An 18,041-nucleotide genomic window follows, 5' to 3' on the forward strand; every position below is an offset into this window, starting at 1 on the left:
GTTCCTTTTGTCTTCGAGGGGGCTAGTAAAACCCACCCAAGGTTTTTGCGAGGATTAAAATGTGGTAAGAAGGCCTGTAGCCATACAGACATACCTGCTTTGGTAAAGGAGCACATCAGCAGGGTTGGTATGTGCACGCATGTGTGTGTGTGTGTGTGTGTGTGTGTGTGTGTGTGTGATTGCTGCAGTAGAAGAAGCAAAAAAGAGAGGCACGTGGTTTGGTTCTCAGAGGGTGGATTCCACTGGTCTTACTTTAGTTCCCTTTGCAGGAAGAGCTCAGAATCACAACAAGGAAACTAATCCCAAAGATGAGCCTCGCATGTCAGATCTTCCTTCTGATTTTCGTCTTTCCCATCCAAGGTAAGGTGGCGTGGGTCTCCACTGGTGACCTTGGGGCGAGTGTTACAGTCGAAGAGGTCAGAGCCCAGCTTTTGCTGGCAGGGAGTCTCAAGATCTCAGTAACTGTCTTGCTTTTTATAGGTGCAGCTCCTGCAAATGATGATATCGTCTGGGGTACCCTGGGTCAGGACATCAACCTGGACATTCCTGATTCTCAAGGGATTAATATAGATGATATACACTGGGAAAAAGGCAAGAAGAAGGTGGCGAGGTTCCAAATTAGCAACAAGCCTAAGAATCCAGATGAAAAATATAATGTGTCAATGAATGGAACTCTGAAAATTAAACATCTGATGCTAGAAGACTGCGATACCTACAAGGTTGTTATATACGATAAGGATGGAAAGAATGTGTTGGATAAAACATTTCAGCTGAAGATTCAAGGTAAGTCTTTGTTCCCTAAATTCCTTCATCTCAGCATGGGTGCTGTTTAGTAAATAGGGGAATAGCATTTAGGGACCGGCCCGGCCTGACCTTGGCCTTGGGCGAGCTCTAAAAAAAAAAAAAAAAAAAAAAAAAAAAAATCTAATGCCTCTCTCCCAGCTCAGTGAGGGCTCCAGTCCTGTGGAAAAGATGAGGTCCACACGTGTGGAAATCCACGGGGGAGAGATCCTCACCTCTATTTGCCTAAAACGCTCTCTTCAGAGGTTACGGGGATGTAGAACTGAGTGTCCAACCCAGATGAAGGTGGCATCAATCAGGAGGAGGGGAGCACGTGGGCAGAAGAAAACAGTGGTCATTCCAGGTGGCTCGTGAAGAAGCAAGCGGGGTGTGGGGCAGGCTAACTGGAGAGTACTGGGTCTTCCATCGGGTTTGAAGCCAGGATGCCCTGAAGGAGTCGTTCTAAGCCCTAAAGGGCTGGAAGTGATGAATTTAAAGATGAACGGCCCGTGTTTGAGGTCTACTCAACAGGAGAGCGATCAGAAGCAGAAGTTAACTCTTGCTGCTCTCTGTAGAAGGTACGCCAGGGGTGGCTGGCTGTGTGTGGTGGGCCGGGAGGGCCGGCGTGCATGTTGACGACAAGCCAGGGAGCTGCTGCTATAATCCGAGTGAGGTGAGAAGGAGCTGGCTGGTGATTCGTAACTCAGGCTGCCTGTTAGAGTCAACTGAGGTGCTAGGCAAGGTTACCGGTGCCTAGGTCCCAGCCCGGACCAATCAAATCCGAACTCCCTGGCATGGGGCCGGGGCATCAGCAGGTGTTCGAGCACCCCAGCTGACTCATGGGCAGCCAAAGCACGACCACTGGCCTCGATAAAGGGTGCCTGTAAATGAGGAAGCAGGGTACACGGGGGGGGGGGGGGGGGGAAGGATGGGCAAGATGGTCTGGGTACAGCAGACAAGGAAGAGAAAGTGAAATTGAATGACACTCAAGTTGAAAGCCCAGGAGACCCTCGGCAGGGGGAGGGGCGCAATAGGAGGAAGAGAAGCTTGGGGAGAAAGACAGGAACTCCAGCAGCAGCATGAGCCAGAGTTTCAGGGGGCAAATAAATCAATATTTCTGGGCTTCGCACAGGAATTGTCGCCAGAGGCAGGGTTCCTTCCCCCTCCCTAGGATCACCCTCCGGCCTGTTCCCAGCCCCCACTCTAGCAATCCCAGATGGGCCAGCTCCCTGCAAATGACAACTTTCCATACCCTAGTTCTGCAACCCTGAACGGAGAGGATATTCCAGAAATGGGGTGAGACTAAGAACAGAGCCTGAAGGGGCCTCTGCTTCCGGGCCCTGGGAACACAGCTCTCCTGACTCCTGTCCATATGGGCTCAAGTGTCCTCTCCCGAACACGAGCCTTACACGTGTGTCTCATCTAGTAACGCAGTGATGATGGCTTATCAACTAGGCCTCAGGTGCCTTGGTACGTGATCCTGTTTAAGGTTCCCAGCAATGCGGACAGCATCCTCTTATCATCCAGAGGGAATCAGGAGCAACTTGTCCGAAGTCTCACAGTTTGACAGGAGCAGAGTCAGGGTGCAAGTTCAGTGCTTCTCTTAATGAGGATGGTGACATTCCCACCCCCCCCCCCCCCCGCCAAACAGCTTTATTGAGATAGAATTCACATACCAGAAATTCACCCTTTTAAAGTGTACAATTCAATGGCTTTTGGTATATTCAGTTAGGCAACTAGCTCACAACTGATTGTAGAATGTGTTCATTACCCAAAAATAACCCCCACTCTCCTTGGCCAAAAGACAGAGATCTTTCCATGACACGACTGGTGCCTGCTGAATGAGTGAGTGTGTGTGTGTGTGTGTGTGTGTGTGTGTGTGTGTGTCAGTGTCACACGGCATCTTAATTCAGCTTGTGGTCTGGTCCTCATTACTTGCAACATGGCCTTGGGCAAATTCTCCGCCTGCTCTGAGCCTGATTTGTGTAATAATAACTCCATGGGATATTCAATGAGATAACTGAGCAAAGGTGCTGGACAGCACTGGGACCCAATACCCATTTGCTCAGTGCTGATGCCCTACCCCAACCCTGTTTCTTCACGCATCTATAGTTTCAGTTTCCTTGAGGAGGCTGCTGCCTCTGGCTAAAGAGGCATCAGAAGTTCTCTTAAAAGAGAGCTTAGGGGAGAACTAATAAATCCCAGCAACCTGGATCTAGGGAGTTCTCATCTATGTGATGTGCCCCCACTGGATCCAGCCATGCCTCTTCCGGGAAGCTACTTACAGAGAGGACATTTACAAAGACGTGGCTCCAAGAACCTGCTCATCGCTGTGTGGTTTATGTTAGTGAAAACCTGGAAAGGGTCACAAAGTCCCCAGCAGTTATAAACTTCTTCATTAAATTAAGACACCTCATTTAAAAAGATGGGGAGATGAGTATTTCTTGATGTTCAGAAAGGAAAGAATTTCATAACAGATCATCAGTAAGGAGGGAAAAAAGCAGACTACAAAATCACACGATCCAGTTTTAGTTTTTAAAACATTATGTGTACGTGTGTTACGTATTGAAAGCATCTATTGACTCTGGGTAGTAGAATTACACGCGATTTTTTTAAATCTTGAAACATGTTACTGTAGCTGATCAAGTTTTACAATGATTAGATGTTACTGTTAGAAACAGAAAGAAGATTCTTTCCATTTTGAAAAGGCAAATAGACACCTTGACTTGACCCCTAGACTCCACTGCCCCTGCCTTGTAGGCCCTCCATCCTGTTCATTCTGGACCCCAAAGAATCTTGGGATGGGAAGAAAAGTTAATTTCTGCATACCTATCTACTAGAGCAGAAATGAAATTTGATGGGAAAGTGCACAGAGAAGATACGTTGCCTGGGAGGCAGGGAGGGAGGGGTCATTGAAAAAGCAGCCGTCTGGCTGCATAACGGATGGAGAGAAATTGAGCGAGAAAGGTGGTTAAGTCTGGGAAAAGAGAGTAAGGGTAAGAACAAGAACAGAAGAGAAGAAGGAGGAGGTCAGACAGCTAAGAAGTGGTGACATTAGGATTGGGACCAGCCCTGTGTGAAGCCAAGGGCTTTTTCTTTCATGACGCAGCCTTGGAATATTATTGTGTCAGAAAAAGAGAGGCAAGGAGTTGATGATTATGAGGGGCTGGTGCCCATTCACCCCAGAACTTGAGCTGCACACCCGGCCCTCTCCTCCCAGGACCTGGTGGATGGATGGGAGTAGGGTCTGTTTGTGACCAAGGTCCCAGACCACACATGTAACAACACCTCCAGGGTAGGGTTCCTGGCTGCATGGAAGCATTGCCCCCCTCAAGTTTTGGCGATCAAGACATGCTAACTGTCTTACCCATGCTCCTGAACTTGGGCTTAGAAGAGTGAGCTCCTCCCGTTATCTGCCATTTATTAGTGGGTGCCCTTAGATCACCATTGAACCTCTCAGGGCTTTGGGGATATCCACTGTCAATGGCAAGAAAAATCAGCCTCTTCTCTGTTAGGATTAAGTGACATCATGTATGTGAAAACATTTTGAGGTATAAAATAGCACATAAACATTTGACAGGATGCATTTTTTTTCCTGCTCATATGATGTATCTATGAACATCATAAAAAAATTGTTCCGAGTGTGCTGTATAAAAAAAATAAAAATGGGGGTGCCTGGGTGGCTCAGTCAGTTGAGCATCCGACTTCGGCTCAGGTCATGATCTCGCAGTTCATGAGTCTGAGCCCGCATTGGGCTCTGTGCTGACAGCTCAGAGCCTGGAGCCTGCTTCCGATTCTGTGTCTCCCTCTCGCTCTGCCCCTCCCCCACTCATGCTCTGTCTCTCTCTGTCAAAAATAAAATAAACATTAAAAAAAATTCTTTAAATAAAAATGATTTGCAACAATAGCTAGTGGTCTCGGAAATCGTCTCCTGGTCCCAGACTAACTCCATTCCCCCCTCCATAAATAAGTATGTCAGTTAAAATCAGAAAATTGACTACTATGAATTGGATCTTTTTTTTTTTTTTTTTTCAGAGAAGGTCTCAACGCCTAACATCGACTGGAATTGTATCAACAAAACCCTGGTCTGTAAGGTATCAAATGGAACAGACCCTGAATTAAAACTGTACGTAAATGGGACCAGTATCAAGCCCGTTTCTTCGAAGTTCAGCACATACAGGTTTATAAACAAGCAGAAGATATTAGTCAACTGCACGGCAGAAAACAAAGTCAGCAAGGAAAGCGACGTGAAGATGATCACTTGTTCAGGTGCGTGGCAAGCACTGGTCAGACATCCCAAGCTCATTTGGCAAACACAGCCTGTCAGGTCTGGGGCAGAGACTCGCTCTGGGGCACGGGGGACTGGGCTGGGAGGCAACCCTTTGAAAACACACCTCTTCCTTCTGGAAACCTTCAAGGGAAGCCTTGAAGGAGAGAGGGGTGTGGTGTTCTTGGGCGTCCGTCCATGGAGCACAATTTAACGTCAGGCAATCGAAAAGATCCTCTGGAGGAACTGTCGAGGTTTATCTCATGCAAACCCCCATTTCCCAGAGAGGTCAACTGACTTGCTCGAGGTCCCTCAGCTAGTCAGTGACCAGGATTGTGACTCCCAGGGTAATGATGGAGAAGGGAGCAAAAAAAGATTACTTTGTACAAGGGAGGTGGGCAGCACTTCCTACCAGGAGCAAAGGTAGAAGGGCCGTAGAAACCCAGAAGTTAGGGGGGTACGGGGAGAGGACACGCTCACGGCCAGGGAAGACGGCGGACACAGTGAGGCGAAGCTCCTCCCACCACAGAGCTGACAGCCCGTGTGGTGTCAGCACCAGGAAGTCCTGAAACTCTAAGAGTTTAAACTCTTCTCCAGGGTCCCCAGCTTGACATGACCCCCGGAAGTAATTCTTGAGAGGCAGCCTGTGGTAGTGGGGGCTCTGGGGACCAGGGGCCTGGACTTCTAGTTTGGGTCTGTCCAAATTTAGCAAGATTACCTCGTCAGAGCTCCCCCACCCCCACCCCCATCTCTGGGCTTCTGTCACCTGGTCCACAAAAAGAATGAGCGCCATGAGCTCCAAAAGTCTCTTCTTCTGGTATCCTGTGAGTACCTTTCCCGTGCTGTCTGGTTAACCCCTCCGAAGGGACACTGAACACACACAAAAATAGTTAATTGGCCAGACGCCCTGAGTTTCTACAGGGACTATGGCTGGTTAGCTACCTCTGGAAACAGCCCTGAACTGGTATGAAGTCAGAAGTGAGGCTTTTTCATATACAGTTTCAATTAGTTATCTGTTGCTGCATAACAGATTACTTTTGTTAGTGGCTTGCAATGACAGTTCCTGTCTCCCAGTGTCTGTGAGTCATGAGTCTGGGAATGACTTTGCTGGCTGGTTCTGGCTCAGTCTTCTGTGAGGCTGCAGTCTAGACGCCGGCAGGGACCACAGTCGTGTCAGTCAGGCCCAGGCTCGGTGCGGGGAGGGTCCACGTCCAGGCTCGTTCACGTGGACCGTTGGGCCGCCTCACAATATGGCTGCTAGCTTCCCTCCTTGCTGGCTAAGAGAGAGAGTAAGTACCCGGGACCAAAGCCACAGTCTATTTGTAACTTCACCTCAGGAGACATATCCCATCACTTCTGCTGTGTTCTGTTCTTCAGAAGCAACTCAGTAAGCCCAGCCCACATGCATAGGAGGGGACTGCACAGAGATGGGTATACCCGGAGGTGGGGGGCTGTGGGGGCCAGCTTAGAGTCTGCCCACCACACGCTTAGACCAGCATCACTTCACTCTTCACGTTGGTCCCCAGCCATGGCTCCGCGCCCCCCTGCCCCCTGATCACTGAGGCTCCCTGCGTGAATCTATCTGTCCCTTGTTGACTTCACAACCTCTTTCCCCCCTTCCGGGAGGCCCCTGATCAGAGCTGCCCCACTTAGCAAATACAAAAGACAGTATAAGTATCTTCTAAGTGCTTCATGGGACATACTTATGCTAAAACTTATCCATTGTTTATCCAAAATTCAAATGAACCTGGGTGTCCTGTGTTTTATCGGGCGACCCTGCTCTTCATGTTTATTTTGGCCAGAGCCCACGAGTATAGACATGTGTGTGCATCAGGGATGGAGGGAGTCAGGAAGGGCCTCGGGAGAAGCCAAGGCTCAAAGGTGGGACCTTCGTGTCCCTTCCTCTGTGGTGCAGAGCAGACGCCAGTCCGAGGAAGGGCCGAGAAAGAGACGGGAAGAACACCTCGGGAGGGCCGGGGGAGGTGCAGGTACCCTCAAAGGGATCACTTTCAAGGGCCAACCCAGAGTGGGGCAAGGACAAGAGTAACCATTTGGCTCAGCAGAGGTGAGCCTGTCCTCGAAACCAAAACCCTGAGGGAGGAGCAGGTTTGGAGGCAGAAGAAGGACCCCATCACAGGAACGTAGGGGCACATCATCTCCAGAAGGGCACACAGGAAGCCGAACGCTTGGATTCAGAGATGGAGAGGGTGTGGTTTTAAATGATGGAGCCATGGCCACCTCTGAGACAAGCTGGAAGGTTCCCTGTGGAGGGTCACGCCGGACAGGCCTGCCAGCGGGCGGTGTGAGGCATGCCCGCGTATCTCCCAGTGCCCCCACACTGGGGTGTGGCCACCCCATGGCTGCATGGCTCGGCCCGCACTCCCTGACCTGTCTCAGATCCTGGGGAGTTGAGCCCGAGAGAGACTCCAGCAGCCCCTGGCTCCAGCCTGAGGAGCCTAAAGGACCCAATGCTTTCTCGGTCCCATGGAACGGGAGCTTAGTGTCCTGCCTGCACCTTCGTCCACACGGCAGGGAGAGGTGGTGTGACCGGCAGGCAAAGAATGGGGCAGAGAGAGACCCGAGGAAAGAGAGAATGAACAAACCGTTGCAGTCAGATCTGTTCAGTTTGCTTCTCGGGCCTCTGGCCTGCTCCCAGGGCCCATCGTGGGCTTCCCGGGTAACAGGGTCTTCCTGGGGACGTTGGGCTGGAAAAGGGTTTCCTTGTGACACTGGCTGAGCTCCAGTTTGTTCTCCAGATGCGCCAGTCCCCCGCCACACGGCCCCAGCTGCTGCCTCTCTAACTGCTGTTGACTCACAAAGGGCAGCCGGCCCAGCACCTCTCCCGGGAAATGGCTCCCAGAATCACCAGTGCACAGGGCTCTACTAAGAACAAGACCTCACCCCTATGTGTTGTTTTACAGTTTACAAAGCACTTTCACATCCATTATCTGATTGACCTCCAACAGCCACCCTGTGATGTAAGTTTCATGATCTCCCTTTTATGAAGAATGGAACAGGCTCAGAGAGGTGGAGCCCCTTACCAAAGGTCACACAGCTCTTGCCTAGAAGAGCCTGGATTCAAACCCATTTCTCTGCACACAGAGTTGTTGTCAGCCTCGTGGCATCACAGCCACTGACGGTCTGTGAGCTGAAGATCAAATCCACGGCTGCTGCTAACTCACTGTGTGTGTGAGGTTCTCCCACGGGCCGGGGAAAATCCGGGAGGGGTTGCTGGCTAGTGGGCCGGACAACTGAAAGATTTACCCCAAGTCTCTCGAAAATGCCTGGTTAAGAGGGTGAGGGGGAAAAAATGGTGCAGGAGGGCAGCCAGAGATGAAGGTGGGTAAATAGTGCAGAAACCTGGACCCGAGGGGCTGCTTAAAGGAACCACTCAGAAACAGATGCTTTGTGGCCTCAGGCAACTCATCCTCCCTCTCTGGGCCTGTCTGTGAAACTCGAAGGTGACGCTAGATTGTTTCTAAACTCCTCCTCAGAGCTAAACTTCTGTGACATGCGCCTTGATGAGGGGCAGTGGACAATGTCCCAGCACACGAGGAATTTGGCATTTCCAGTCCAGACCAGCTGCCCGCCCCCCGCCCCAGGAGCCATCTGGGGTGGGGGGGCTTATCCTGGACCCTGCCCTTTGGGAGGCTGACACAATTGAGAGCCTCCACGAGCTCGGCTTTTCTGAGGTTGAAAAGTCCCATCAGGCTCTTTTTATCCGCGTCATGCGGGAGGCAGGAGTCCTTGGCCAGCGCAGTAAGATGGCCGCTCTGCCCGGGACCCCTCCCCCGCTCCATCCACTCCTGTTCCTCTTGCAGAGAAGGGTCTGGACCTGTATTTCATTATTGGTGTTTGTGGAGGAAGCACCATCTTTGTCATCTTCATGGTGCTACTCATTTTCTACGTCAACAAGAGGAAAAAACAGAACAGTAGGAGGAATGGTAAGTCCCCCCCCGCCCCCCGCCACCCCACTTCTGTCCCCCCACCCCGCCACCCCACTTCTGTCCCCCTGCAGGCCCCAGGCAAAATCCCCATGGAAACAACTCATGGGGACGACACTCTGAGTCTGAAAAGAAAATAATGGAGATGGGGAGTTTGAGGATGTCAGGCCTATCACCAGCGGTTACAGTGTGTTCCATTTCGTGGTTAGCTTGATCTTTGAAAAACACATTCTCGGTGGCGACAATAGGAGAGCTGTGAGAAGCCGAATCCTGGTTGGCCTCCTGGAATCCCCCGCCGAGGCTGACTCGGTGAAGGCCTATGCGGACCTATTTCGAATGAGCCACACGTCTCTACGTGGGTAGAGCGGTTAGCGTCAAAACATGGTTTCCATCAACAAACATCTCGTCCTGTCTTGAGAGGGCGGCCCGAGATGTGTTCAGGACCAGGCTCCTAGGAGCACAGGTACAATTTCGGGGACCTACGAGGACACGTATGGTCTAAAACCAGGGGTTTATGCCCCCCTTTCCGATTTGTTGTTCAGACGGAACGTGCTAGTTCTGGGACTGTTGCGTCCGCAAGTCAGGCCTCTCCAACAGCCACCAAGAATGAGGACGTTAGGCTCAGAAGTGGGGAGCTGGGCTCAAAGAGCATACAGTACAGGCCACCCAAGGCAGTGAGTTCACATGACGGTGCCTTAGGTGTCCCTGCAGGCTCTGGGGTGGGGGTGGGGCCCCATGCTCCAGGAGCGTCCAGCAAGCTGTGTCCGGCCGACAGCAAGACGTGCAGCCAGGCAGGAAGGTCCCTCGGGTCCTGGGCAATCTGCCATTCACTGTAGGGCTGGGTCCCCTCACTCTGGGTCTCTCCCTAGAGCGGGCCCGGGAGGCCCATGCCGGCCACCGGCAGCGCCATGCAAACAAGGATGTGGGCTGAACCTGCCCCAGCGGGGGTGGCCTTGGACCCCCTTTGGATTTAGCTTGCTTCCTTCAGACTTCTCGCCTTGGGCCTCCTTCGGGCCCCTGCCCCTCAGCCCCATGTCCTGCCACACCACTGCCCCCAGTGTGGCGCCATATTTCCACCACCATCTTTCCAGTTCTCTCTGCCCCCGTGGAGCAGAATTGCTTGCCGTGTCCCACAGGTACGCGTAGCTCCGTCACCCCTGTGCCCTGCTCAGGCGGTTCTCTGCCCGAGTCCCCCTGCATTTGTCCACTGCCTGATGGTCAAAGACCACGTATTCTTCCGACGTGGCCCTCGCGTGGCACCCCGCGACAAGGCGATCCCCGCTTTCGCCAGGCCAAAGTGACCAGCGTGATCATTAGCCGACGCTGACAAGCGGTCACTTGTGCCAGGCACTTATCTCTGTAACAGAATGCTTCGGGTTCATTATCATATCCAACTGTCTCGGTGATCCTGTGAGATAGATAATATCCATACAGGTGAGGAAATTCAAGCTCAGTGAGGGTGAGTGATTCCCTCCCAATCCTATGGCCCGCGGGCTGAGTCAGGACGAGGGCGATATAAGCCGGGAGCCCATCAAATGAAGCAAAATTGAAGGAGACCATCGCCCTCAGGGCCCACGCTGCCCTTGCCCAACCCTGAGAGCGAGGGCGCTTTCAAGGCCATGCCCTGGGTGTCTTGCTTGCGTCACCCTAGTCTGGGCCCCGGGTGCGTACCCAGGAGGCGAGATGAGTGAGAAAGGACACTGAGTGTGGAGTAATTCCTGGGAGCAGACATTTGGGCAGTGGCTGAAGTGACAGGCGTGGGCAAACCGGGCCCCACGGTCCTGCTCTGCCAGGCAGGCCGCTCCGAGCCACAGCTTACCCGTCTGTGCGAGCCGGCCTGGGGTCTCAGCCACTTGGCCACACCCCACCCCTCCTCCCGGAGCCCCTGGGCTCTGCCTGCACCCCTCGGGGCTCTCACCGGAGAGACGGTCATTGTGTGCATTGTGTGCATTCCGCTCTGTGTCACTTGATTTCAGGCTTCCCGAGGGCAGTGTTTGCGGCCGAGCCGTTGCTGCTACTTTAGCCATGGCACCCGAACCCAGAAGACAGGGAATAGATGTTTGAAGAACAAACGGACGGGACGGTGGGTGGTGGACAAATGGGCAGCCCAAGCTTGCCTTAGACGAGGGCTGTAAGAGCCCCACTGCTGGGAATTGGGGTCAGGGTCAAGGTCCTCCCCACAGCGTGCTGGCGTACCCACCGCTACCTCGGGCCAGCAAAGGTGGCATAGAGGACGTGTTTTTCCCTTTCTGTGCCCTTGACCTTTGGTGCACAGAGCACTCTGGCCCCTCACGTGTCACAACCACGTTGTTAGACTCTGAGTCTTCACGTTCAAAGCCACCTGAGACTGCATTTTCCGCCAGGAGGGGCGGCTCTTCCATGGGCAGCCTCACCCGAAGCTACGGGGGGGCGGGGGGGTTCAGAGGGGGCCTGTGATTCCCGGGGCTGTACCCGCTCCATACTGACATGTAGGGCCATTCCTTGGCCCCAGGAGGACATCCTCTTCCTAACTCCCTTGGGAGCCCCCCCCCCAGCTCCCTTGGGAGCCCCCCAGCCCCAAACCAAGGATGGCTTTGGACACAGAGACCAGAACGCCTCCCTCGTAGCCCGGGGAGTCCCGAGGGGCCAGCGGGGCCCTCCAGGCCTAGAGAAGTAGGAAGCCTCCTCACAGATTGCCCGTGTGGTTTTAAGACAACAAAGGAACAGCCACGTTACTGGGAGTTGTGGCCCTGCCTTCGTGGAAGGCAGTCACACATCATGGAAAATTCCAGACGGGGCGAGAAGTTCTTTTCCTGCCAACCCCAAGAGGATGGGGCTGGCTTGTGAATTTCTGAGAAATGCATAGACACTAGGGAGTTTCTAAGGTCTCAAAAGCCTCTTGCTCACGTTCCTTGGAACACACCTGCATGAAAGGCAGATCGAACAGGGAAACCCACCTGAAGGCAGGCTGTTGCTGATGTCCCCTCTGACTATTAAGCTCCTGCCCTGAGGGCTCTAACCACAGGGTCCTTTCTGGGCATGGTCTCTTGGATAACCCAGAGGCAGGGCGCTGAGGTCCATGTCGTCAGGACACCCAGACACAAAGCTGTCTCCTCTCCCCGCCTCTTTGCCTCTGGCTCCCTGAGTTCTGGAAGCCCTGGGCTCTCACTCCACCCTGCCGGTGGGCGTTTCTGTCTCTCCTACAGGACCTGGACATTTTAGAGCGCAGAGGGGGCTTCTGCCTCATCGCGTCCCCCCAAACAGCATGGCATTTTGCACGTAGGTGGTACACTCAGTAAATATTTACACCAATCCTATCTTACCGAGAGACCTGTCAGAGGTTTTATTGTTGCAGATGAAGAGCTGGAGATAAAAGCATGCAGAGTAACCACCAAGAAAAGGGGCCCGAAGCCCTGCCAGGTGCCAGGCTCGACTCCTCAAAGTCCCGCTGCGTCCCAGGCTCCTCCACCGCCCAGTCATCGGCCCCAGGCCCCGGGTCATCGGCCACCGCCTCCTGGCCACCGGGCCCAGCACAACCAGCAGAGGAAGGCCCCCCCTCCACCAGCCACACAAGTTTATCAGCAGAAAGGCCCTCCCCTCCCCAGGCCTCGAGTTCAACCCAAAGCTCCCCGTGGGGCCACAGGAAACTCATAACTCTGTCTCCTGACCTGGGTGTCCCCTTCCTCTAATTAAAAGCGATAGAAATCGTCCTTTCCCATAAAGGCACCATGGAATTTCCCCGCTGGGAGGGGGAGCACCTACACTTCCATCAGGCGTGTTCTGCGGTAGGATGACCACCCCTGGGCTCGCGGGCCACGCCGTGTCGGCATCTCCTAGCTCACCTGCATGCTCTAACACCTGGAGCCGCTGCTCCCTGTCACGCCCAGAAGGGCTGGCAATACAAGTGCCACCATCAGGAGGATGGGCCACCGACCGCCAAGTCCTCGCCTCCCCTTCAGATCCCGTGCAGACGTGAGGCGTCCTGCAGCACCGGGACCTCGCTGCAAGCCGTCTGCCTGCTCAAGACGCCCTTGGGTTTCTTATGTATCTGGTGGACGCTTGCCCACCCTCTTGGACGTAGGAGGGAAATAAAAGCTTTCGTTTGACCTCAGTGTCTGCTCATTGTAGAAAGAAGCCCAGCATCAGGCTGCTGGATGAGAAGGAGGCCGGGTGTGTGTGACAGCAGGATCCGGCTTGGTCACCCCAGTTCACCCGGACCGCCTAATCCCCCCGCCGAGGACAACCAGAACGTGCTCCCCAGGTCTCAGCTGCAAAGCTGGCCCGATAGGCTCTTTGTAGACTTGTCTGACGGATTGAAACCTCTGGGCGCAAAGTGTGAGGAGGGGCACCGGCAAACGTGCTTGTTTGGGTCTCGCTTCCTTGACTGTTTAGACACGGGCCCAAGGATCTGTAGACTCATCCCTGAAAAGAAAGGAATCCGTGAATACTGGCGGTGACACGAGCCTACCAACCACCACCAAAAGGCAGGCCAAGAGCCAGGTCGGTGGAATCAAATCCCGAGGGTCTTAAATGGCCATTAGGAAAAGAGCATACCCCATCCCCAGCGAGCTGCCGCATGCTAACTGCACTGGGGGACGTGGGAGGAAAAGAAAACCAAAACAGTTTTCAGTTAAGGTTTACAATGATAGGCGGTGAGAAGGCACCTGCTTTGAAATGCTGGTGCCATTTTTGTGGTCCCATCTGCCCCCCTTCTCCTGGCTTCTTCGACTTGCTAAACCTTGTCAAGATCTGGCAGGAAGCTCTGAGGTCTAAACCACAAAGTCTATGTATATTCAGGGCTTCCTGTGAGAGCGCACCGAGGGGGGAGCCGCTCTTGCCTCTGAACCTCAGTGTCTGTGTGTTAACACCCAGAGTCGATTATTAAGGATGATGACGGATGCACCCCCACAGCCTCCTGAAATTCAGACACGAAATCCAACCAAGTAATGGTTTTCGCAGGATCTACCTGGTGGGAGAAATGAAGGTCTTAGCGCTGGCCCATTCTCCTCCCTCACGGCAGTCCTGAGCGATTCCATCAGCCATCCGGCCAGCATGGCCCATTCCCAATCCCTTCATGAAGACTTCCCTTGCCTTTCTAGCCTCCAGCCCCGCCTTGCTGCTGACATCCGGTGGCATTACATGTGGTAAAGAACGTACAGCGTTCACGCATTCAACCAACATTGACCGAACGTCTCCGTACCGGGCTCTGTGCTGGGTGGTAGGAACACAGAGAGGTACGACTGCGTCTTTGCCTAGACTCAGCTTACAGTCTAGAGAGGGGAGGACAAATGTAACACAGCTTGGTAAGTGGAGGTCAGAGGCAAGTATAAGAGCCCCGAGGAAGGACTCTGCGTCCACACTGAGTGCAGGAACTGAGGTGACATGGAAGGCTTCCTGGAGGAAGTGGCATTTGAATTGAGTCATAATAAATCAGTAGCACTGATGAAATAGATGTGCAGAATTACTTGTGCAGGGGGAACGGCACGAGCAAGGTTCACGCCAGTTACCTGTTTATACAGGTATATTATTCCCTTTTCAACTACTGTGTTTCATCAATTTGAAGATACCATGGATTCTAAGAGGCTTCATCATTTTACATACCATAAGAAAGAAAAAACACTCTCTATTGCATCGTAACAAATGCTAAAATACAATCAACTTTTAGACGCAACTCCATTTCCAGGATATTAACATGTAAAAAAAAAAAAAAGCTTTTTAAAATCAATGAAAGCAAGGGGCGCCTGGGTGGCTCAGTCGGTTGGGCGTCCAGCTTCGGCTCAGGTCATGATCTCACAGCTTGTGGTTCGAGCCCTGCGTCGGGCTTTGTGCCGACAGCTCAGAGCCTGGAGCCTGCTTCGGATTCTGTGTCTCCTTCTTTCTCTCTGACCCTCCCCCACTCACTCTCTGTCTCTCTCTGTCTCAAAAATAAACAAACATTAAAAAAAATTTTTTTTAATAAAAAATGAAATCGATGAAAGCTTTCTGAGGACAATGACTATTTCTCAGTATTGTGTCTAGCACTTCATGGAAAATATCACTAGCCGATTGATTGGATGGGTGAGGACAGTCCTGTCAAAGGAAGGGCAGCGAGCATCTATGGCATCTGTAGACAGAAGACACATCCTCTGCCCTCCTGGAGTCTCCACCGTAAGGCAGAAGACACGGGTTTTGCTCAAGATTTATGCTGCAGTCACTCACATGTCTGTTGATGCGTAACCTGCCACTGATCCTGTCCTGGGGCATGGAGTTTCTAAGAAATGGTCAGGCCAGCTGCATGAGAATAGACTGTAGATAAAAAAATTAAAAAATTAAAAAAAAAAACGTAAAAAAAAATGAGGCACCTGCCTGACTCAAAGGAGCATGTGACTCTTGATCTCAGGGTCATGAGTTGGAGCCCCACACTGGGTGTAGAGATCACCTAAATAAATAACCAACTTTAAAAAAAAAACGGAAAAGAAATCCCAGTGATTCAGTGGGGTGGGTTGGGGCCCCTGTGTTTTTAATAGCCTCTCTAGGTGATTGCAATGGACATTCAAGTTGGGGAAGCACAGGTCTTTTGGTCCTCAAATTATTCCTCATCAGTGGGCGGCCAAACTTGAGGACTTATGGATAATACAACATTGTAGGAAAGACGGTGACAGCCTGGTTAAATAATCCTCCACGGGGATCCTGGGTGGCTCAGTCAGTTAAGCGTCTGACTTCGGCTCAGGTCATGGTCTCACGGTTTGTGGGTCCCAGTCCCGCGTCAGGCTCTGCACTGACAGTGCAGAGCCTGCTTGGGATTCTCTCTCTCTCCCTGTCTGCCCCACCTCCACTTGTGCTCTCTCCCTCTGTCTCACAATAAGTGAAGTTAAAAAAAAAAAAAAAAGATAATCCTCTGCAGGGAACTTTCTAGACAAGGAAGTCTGCCAAGTTGGAAAAAATATCCAGGTAACGCGAGAGACTGAAACAACACAAGAGTGTCGTAGAAAAGTATGATCTTTTTGATAGCCACCCCCTGCCCTCCCTGAAGAGCTGTCTAATCCAAGCACCCGGGCCAGCCTGGCTCCGAGGGGCCCCTGGCCGTGGACTCGGCCCTCCTCCCTGCAGTCTCTCACATGGGCCCCTCAGGGCTCACCCATGCTCACCAGGCAGCAGCCACAGGGCTCCTCAGGCTGGGACATGTGTTCTGTACTCCAGGCCCACCGCCTGCCCTGTCCCCCTGGCTCCTCATCTGTCCACAGTCTTCTTTCAGGACCCAGACCAAAGGTCACTAGAGAGGCCTTTCCCGAGCTGGAGTAGTTTACTCAGCTTCGTTGAATATTGGTTTCCTTATCTGTCAAATGGGGATAACAGCTCATGGGGGCAGAGTGGGGATTAATTGTAAATAATAGATGTAAACGTAACTGGTCTGTCTTGTTGGACAGAAGACATCTGATAACTGAGCTTCCTATCTGGCTTGATACTGGAACGGAAATACCCCAGATAGTAGGTATAAATGACCCAGTTATTGGAAAAAGACAAAGTTGATTATAAATCAGTCAATAGGCACACTATACGGTGACTCATTGTGCTGTGAGTTTGATTCACCTGTGTTAGTTTCCAAACACCGGGCCACACGGGACAAATGGATGAAGTTCTATACCATATATGTTAAAAGCTGAAGAACAGATCTGGGAGACCACCCCACAAAGCTTAGACTGAGCCACCGGCCTGGCTGTCACCTCCTTGGCCTCTTGAACAGGGCCACCCCGATGACACATCTGGACATAAGATGGCTTGGTGGTTTATTCAACAGCAACTCAAAGCAGAGGAGAGGGAGGCCAGGGACATTCTGGTCTTTCTGATAGCCTACCTGTCCACATGAGATCTACCCACTGGCCAGGGCTGGCATAGGGGTGGTGCTTCCTGTCAATGTTTGCACTGGGCAATCCACTTTCATGGATTTAAGCAGTCAACCAGTCCTGGAGGTCCAAAAGGAATTGGTGTAGCAGAGCCCAGCCACATGCACAAGGGAGACAATACCTAGATTGCAGGGGGCTGTGACTGGGGAGGGGACAGGGCAGAGGTAACAATAAAGAAGAGGCATCTCTAGTTAAGGTAAGAGCTTAACTCCCGCATCAGTCTTTACTCCCTTGTGAAACCCAACAAAAGTGACATTACACTTCACAAAAATAAAAGATATAAATCACCAAAACAGGGGCACCTGGCTGGCTCAGTCAGGGAGGCGTGCAACTCTTGATCTTGATCTTGAGTTCAAGCCCCATGTTGGGCACAGACCTCACTTTAGGAAAAAAAGAAATAAACCACACACGAAAAAAGAGAAAACAGAGGAAAAAACCCCAATAGCGCATTCTGGGGAGTTGTAAAAGGCAGAGGGAAGGGCAGTAGCTGACTATGAAGACTTCAAAAGTGACATCAATCTGAAGGCAGTAATGGGGATAGCCATGGTGCAAACTGATTTACGCCATTAAATACTCAAAAGGCATAGGAGTTGGTGGCATGAGGTATCTCCAGAAGTAGGAATGATGGTGAGGCTGAGACAGAAAGGCTGGTTCATGAGAAGCAGTTAGATCCCAGATTCTGTCTCCTACACCATGCAGATCAGTTACTTCTGGCAGAGATCTGGAGGTTTGCTCCCTGCAGATGGAAAAACAGAGTTTCTAGATTAGAAGATGCCAGGCACAGTTCACCAAAAGGGACTATATTAAAAAACAGGGGGATTATATAAAAGTTTTCTACTGAATGTTGGGATTGAACTCCTACCCCACCAGCTTGCAGAAACTAGGCAGATTATGTAGATATTTTTTCAGGCAGGATATTAGAAAAGACTTATCAGCTCAAAAAAAACCACCAGATCTTAACAAAAAATCTTATTGAAAAAGACCTCATGACACCAACATCCAGGGTTTCCCCATGAAACCACTCATCTAGATGACCCTGGAGTGAAGTCTGCTGTCACTAACCCCCCCTACCCACACAAGGTTGTCTTTACAGTTCTTCTCTTAAATATGAGCAGATAGTTGAGTATACCATGGAGAGGAGGAAAGCTTCCAATCTGAAACATGAGGACTCAAAAAAAACCCCAAGCA

The 18,041-nt window shown here is 51.8% G+C and overlaps 1 protein-coding gene across 1 annotated transcript; it reads left to right on the forward strand.

The window, feature by feature from the left end:
• The first annotated feature begins 268 nt into the window (after nt 1–268).
• CD2 (CD2 molecule) lies at nt 269–13,074 on the forward strand. The gene is given in 5 exon segments (NM_001009841.1): nt 269–360; nt 481–783; nt 4,816–5,049; nt 8,869–8,991; nt 12,326–13,074. Coding segments are annotated over 5 exon segments (1,011 nt in total). The 5' UTR covers nt 269–308; the 3' UTR covers nt 12,625–13,074.
• Nucleotides 13,075–18,041: the final 4,967 nt, after the last annotated feature.

Source organism: Felis catus, chromosome C1, assembly GCF_018350175.1.
Source record: "Felis catus isolate Fca126 chromosome C1, F.catus_Fca126_mat1.0, whole genome shotgun sequence".
Taxonomy (NCBI): Eukaryota; Metazoa; Chordata; class Mammalia; order Carnivora; family Felidae; genus Felis; species Felis catus.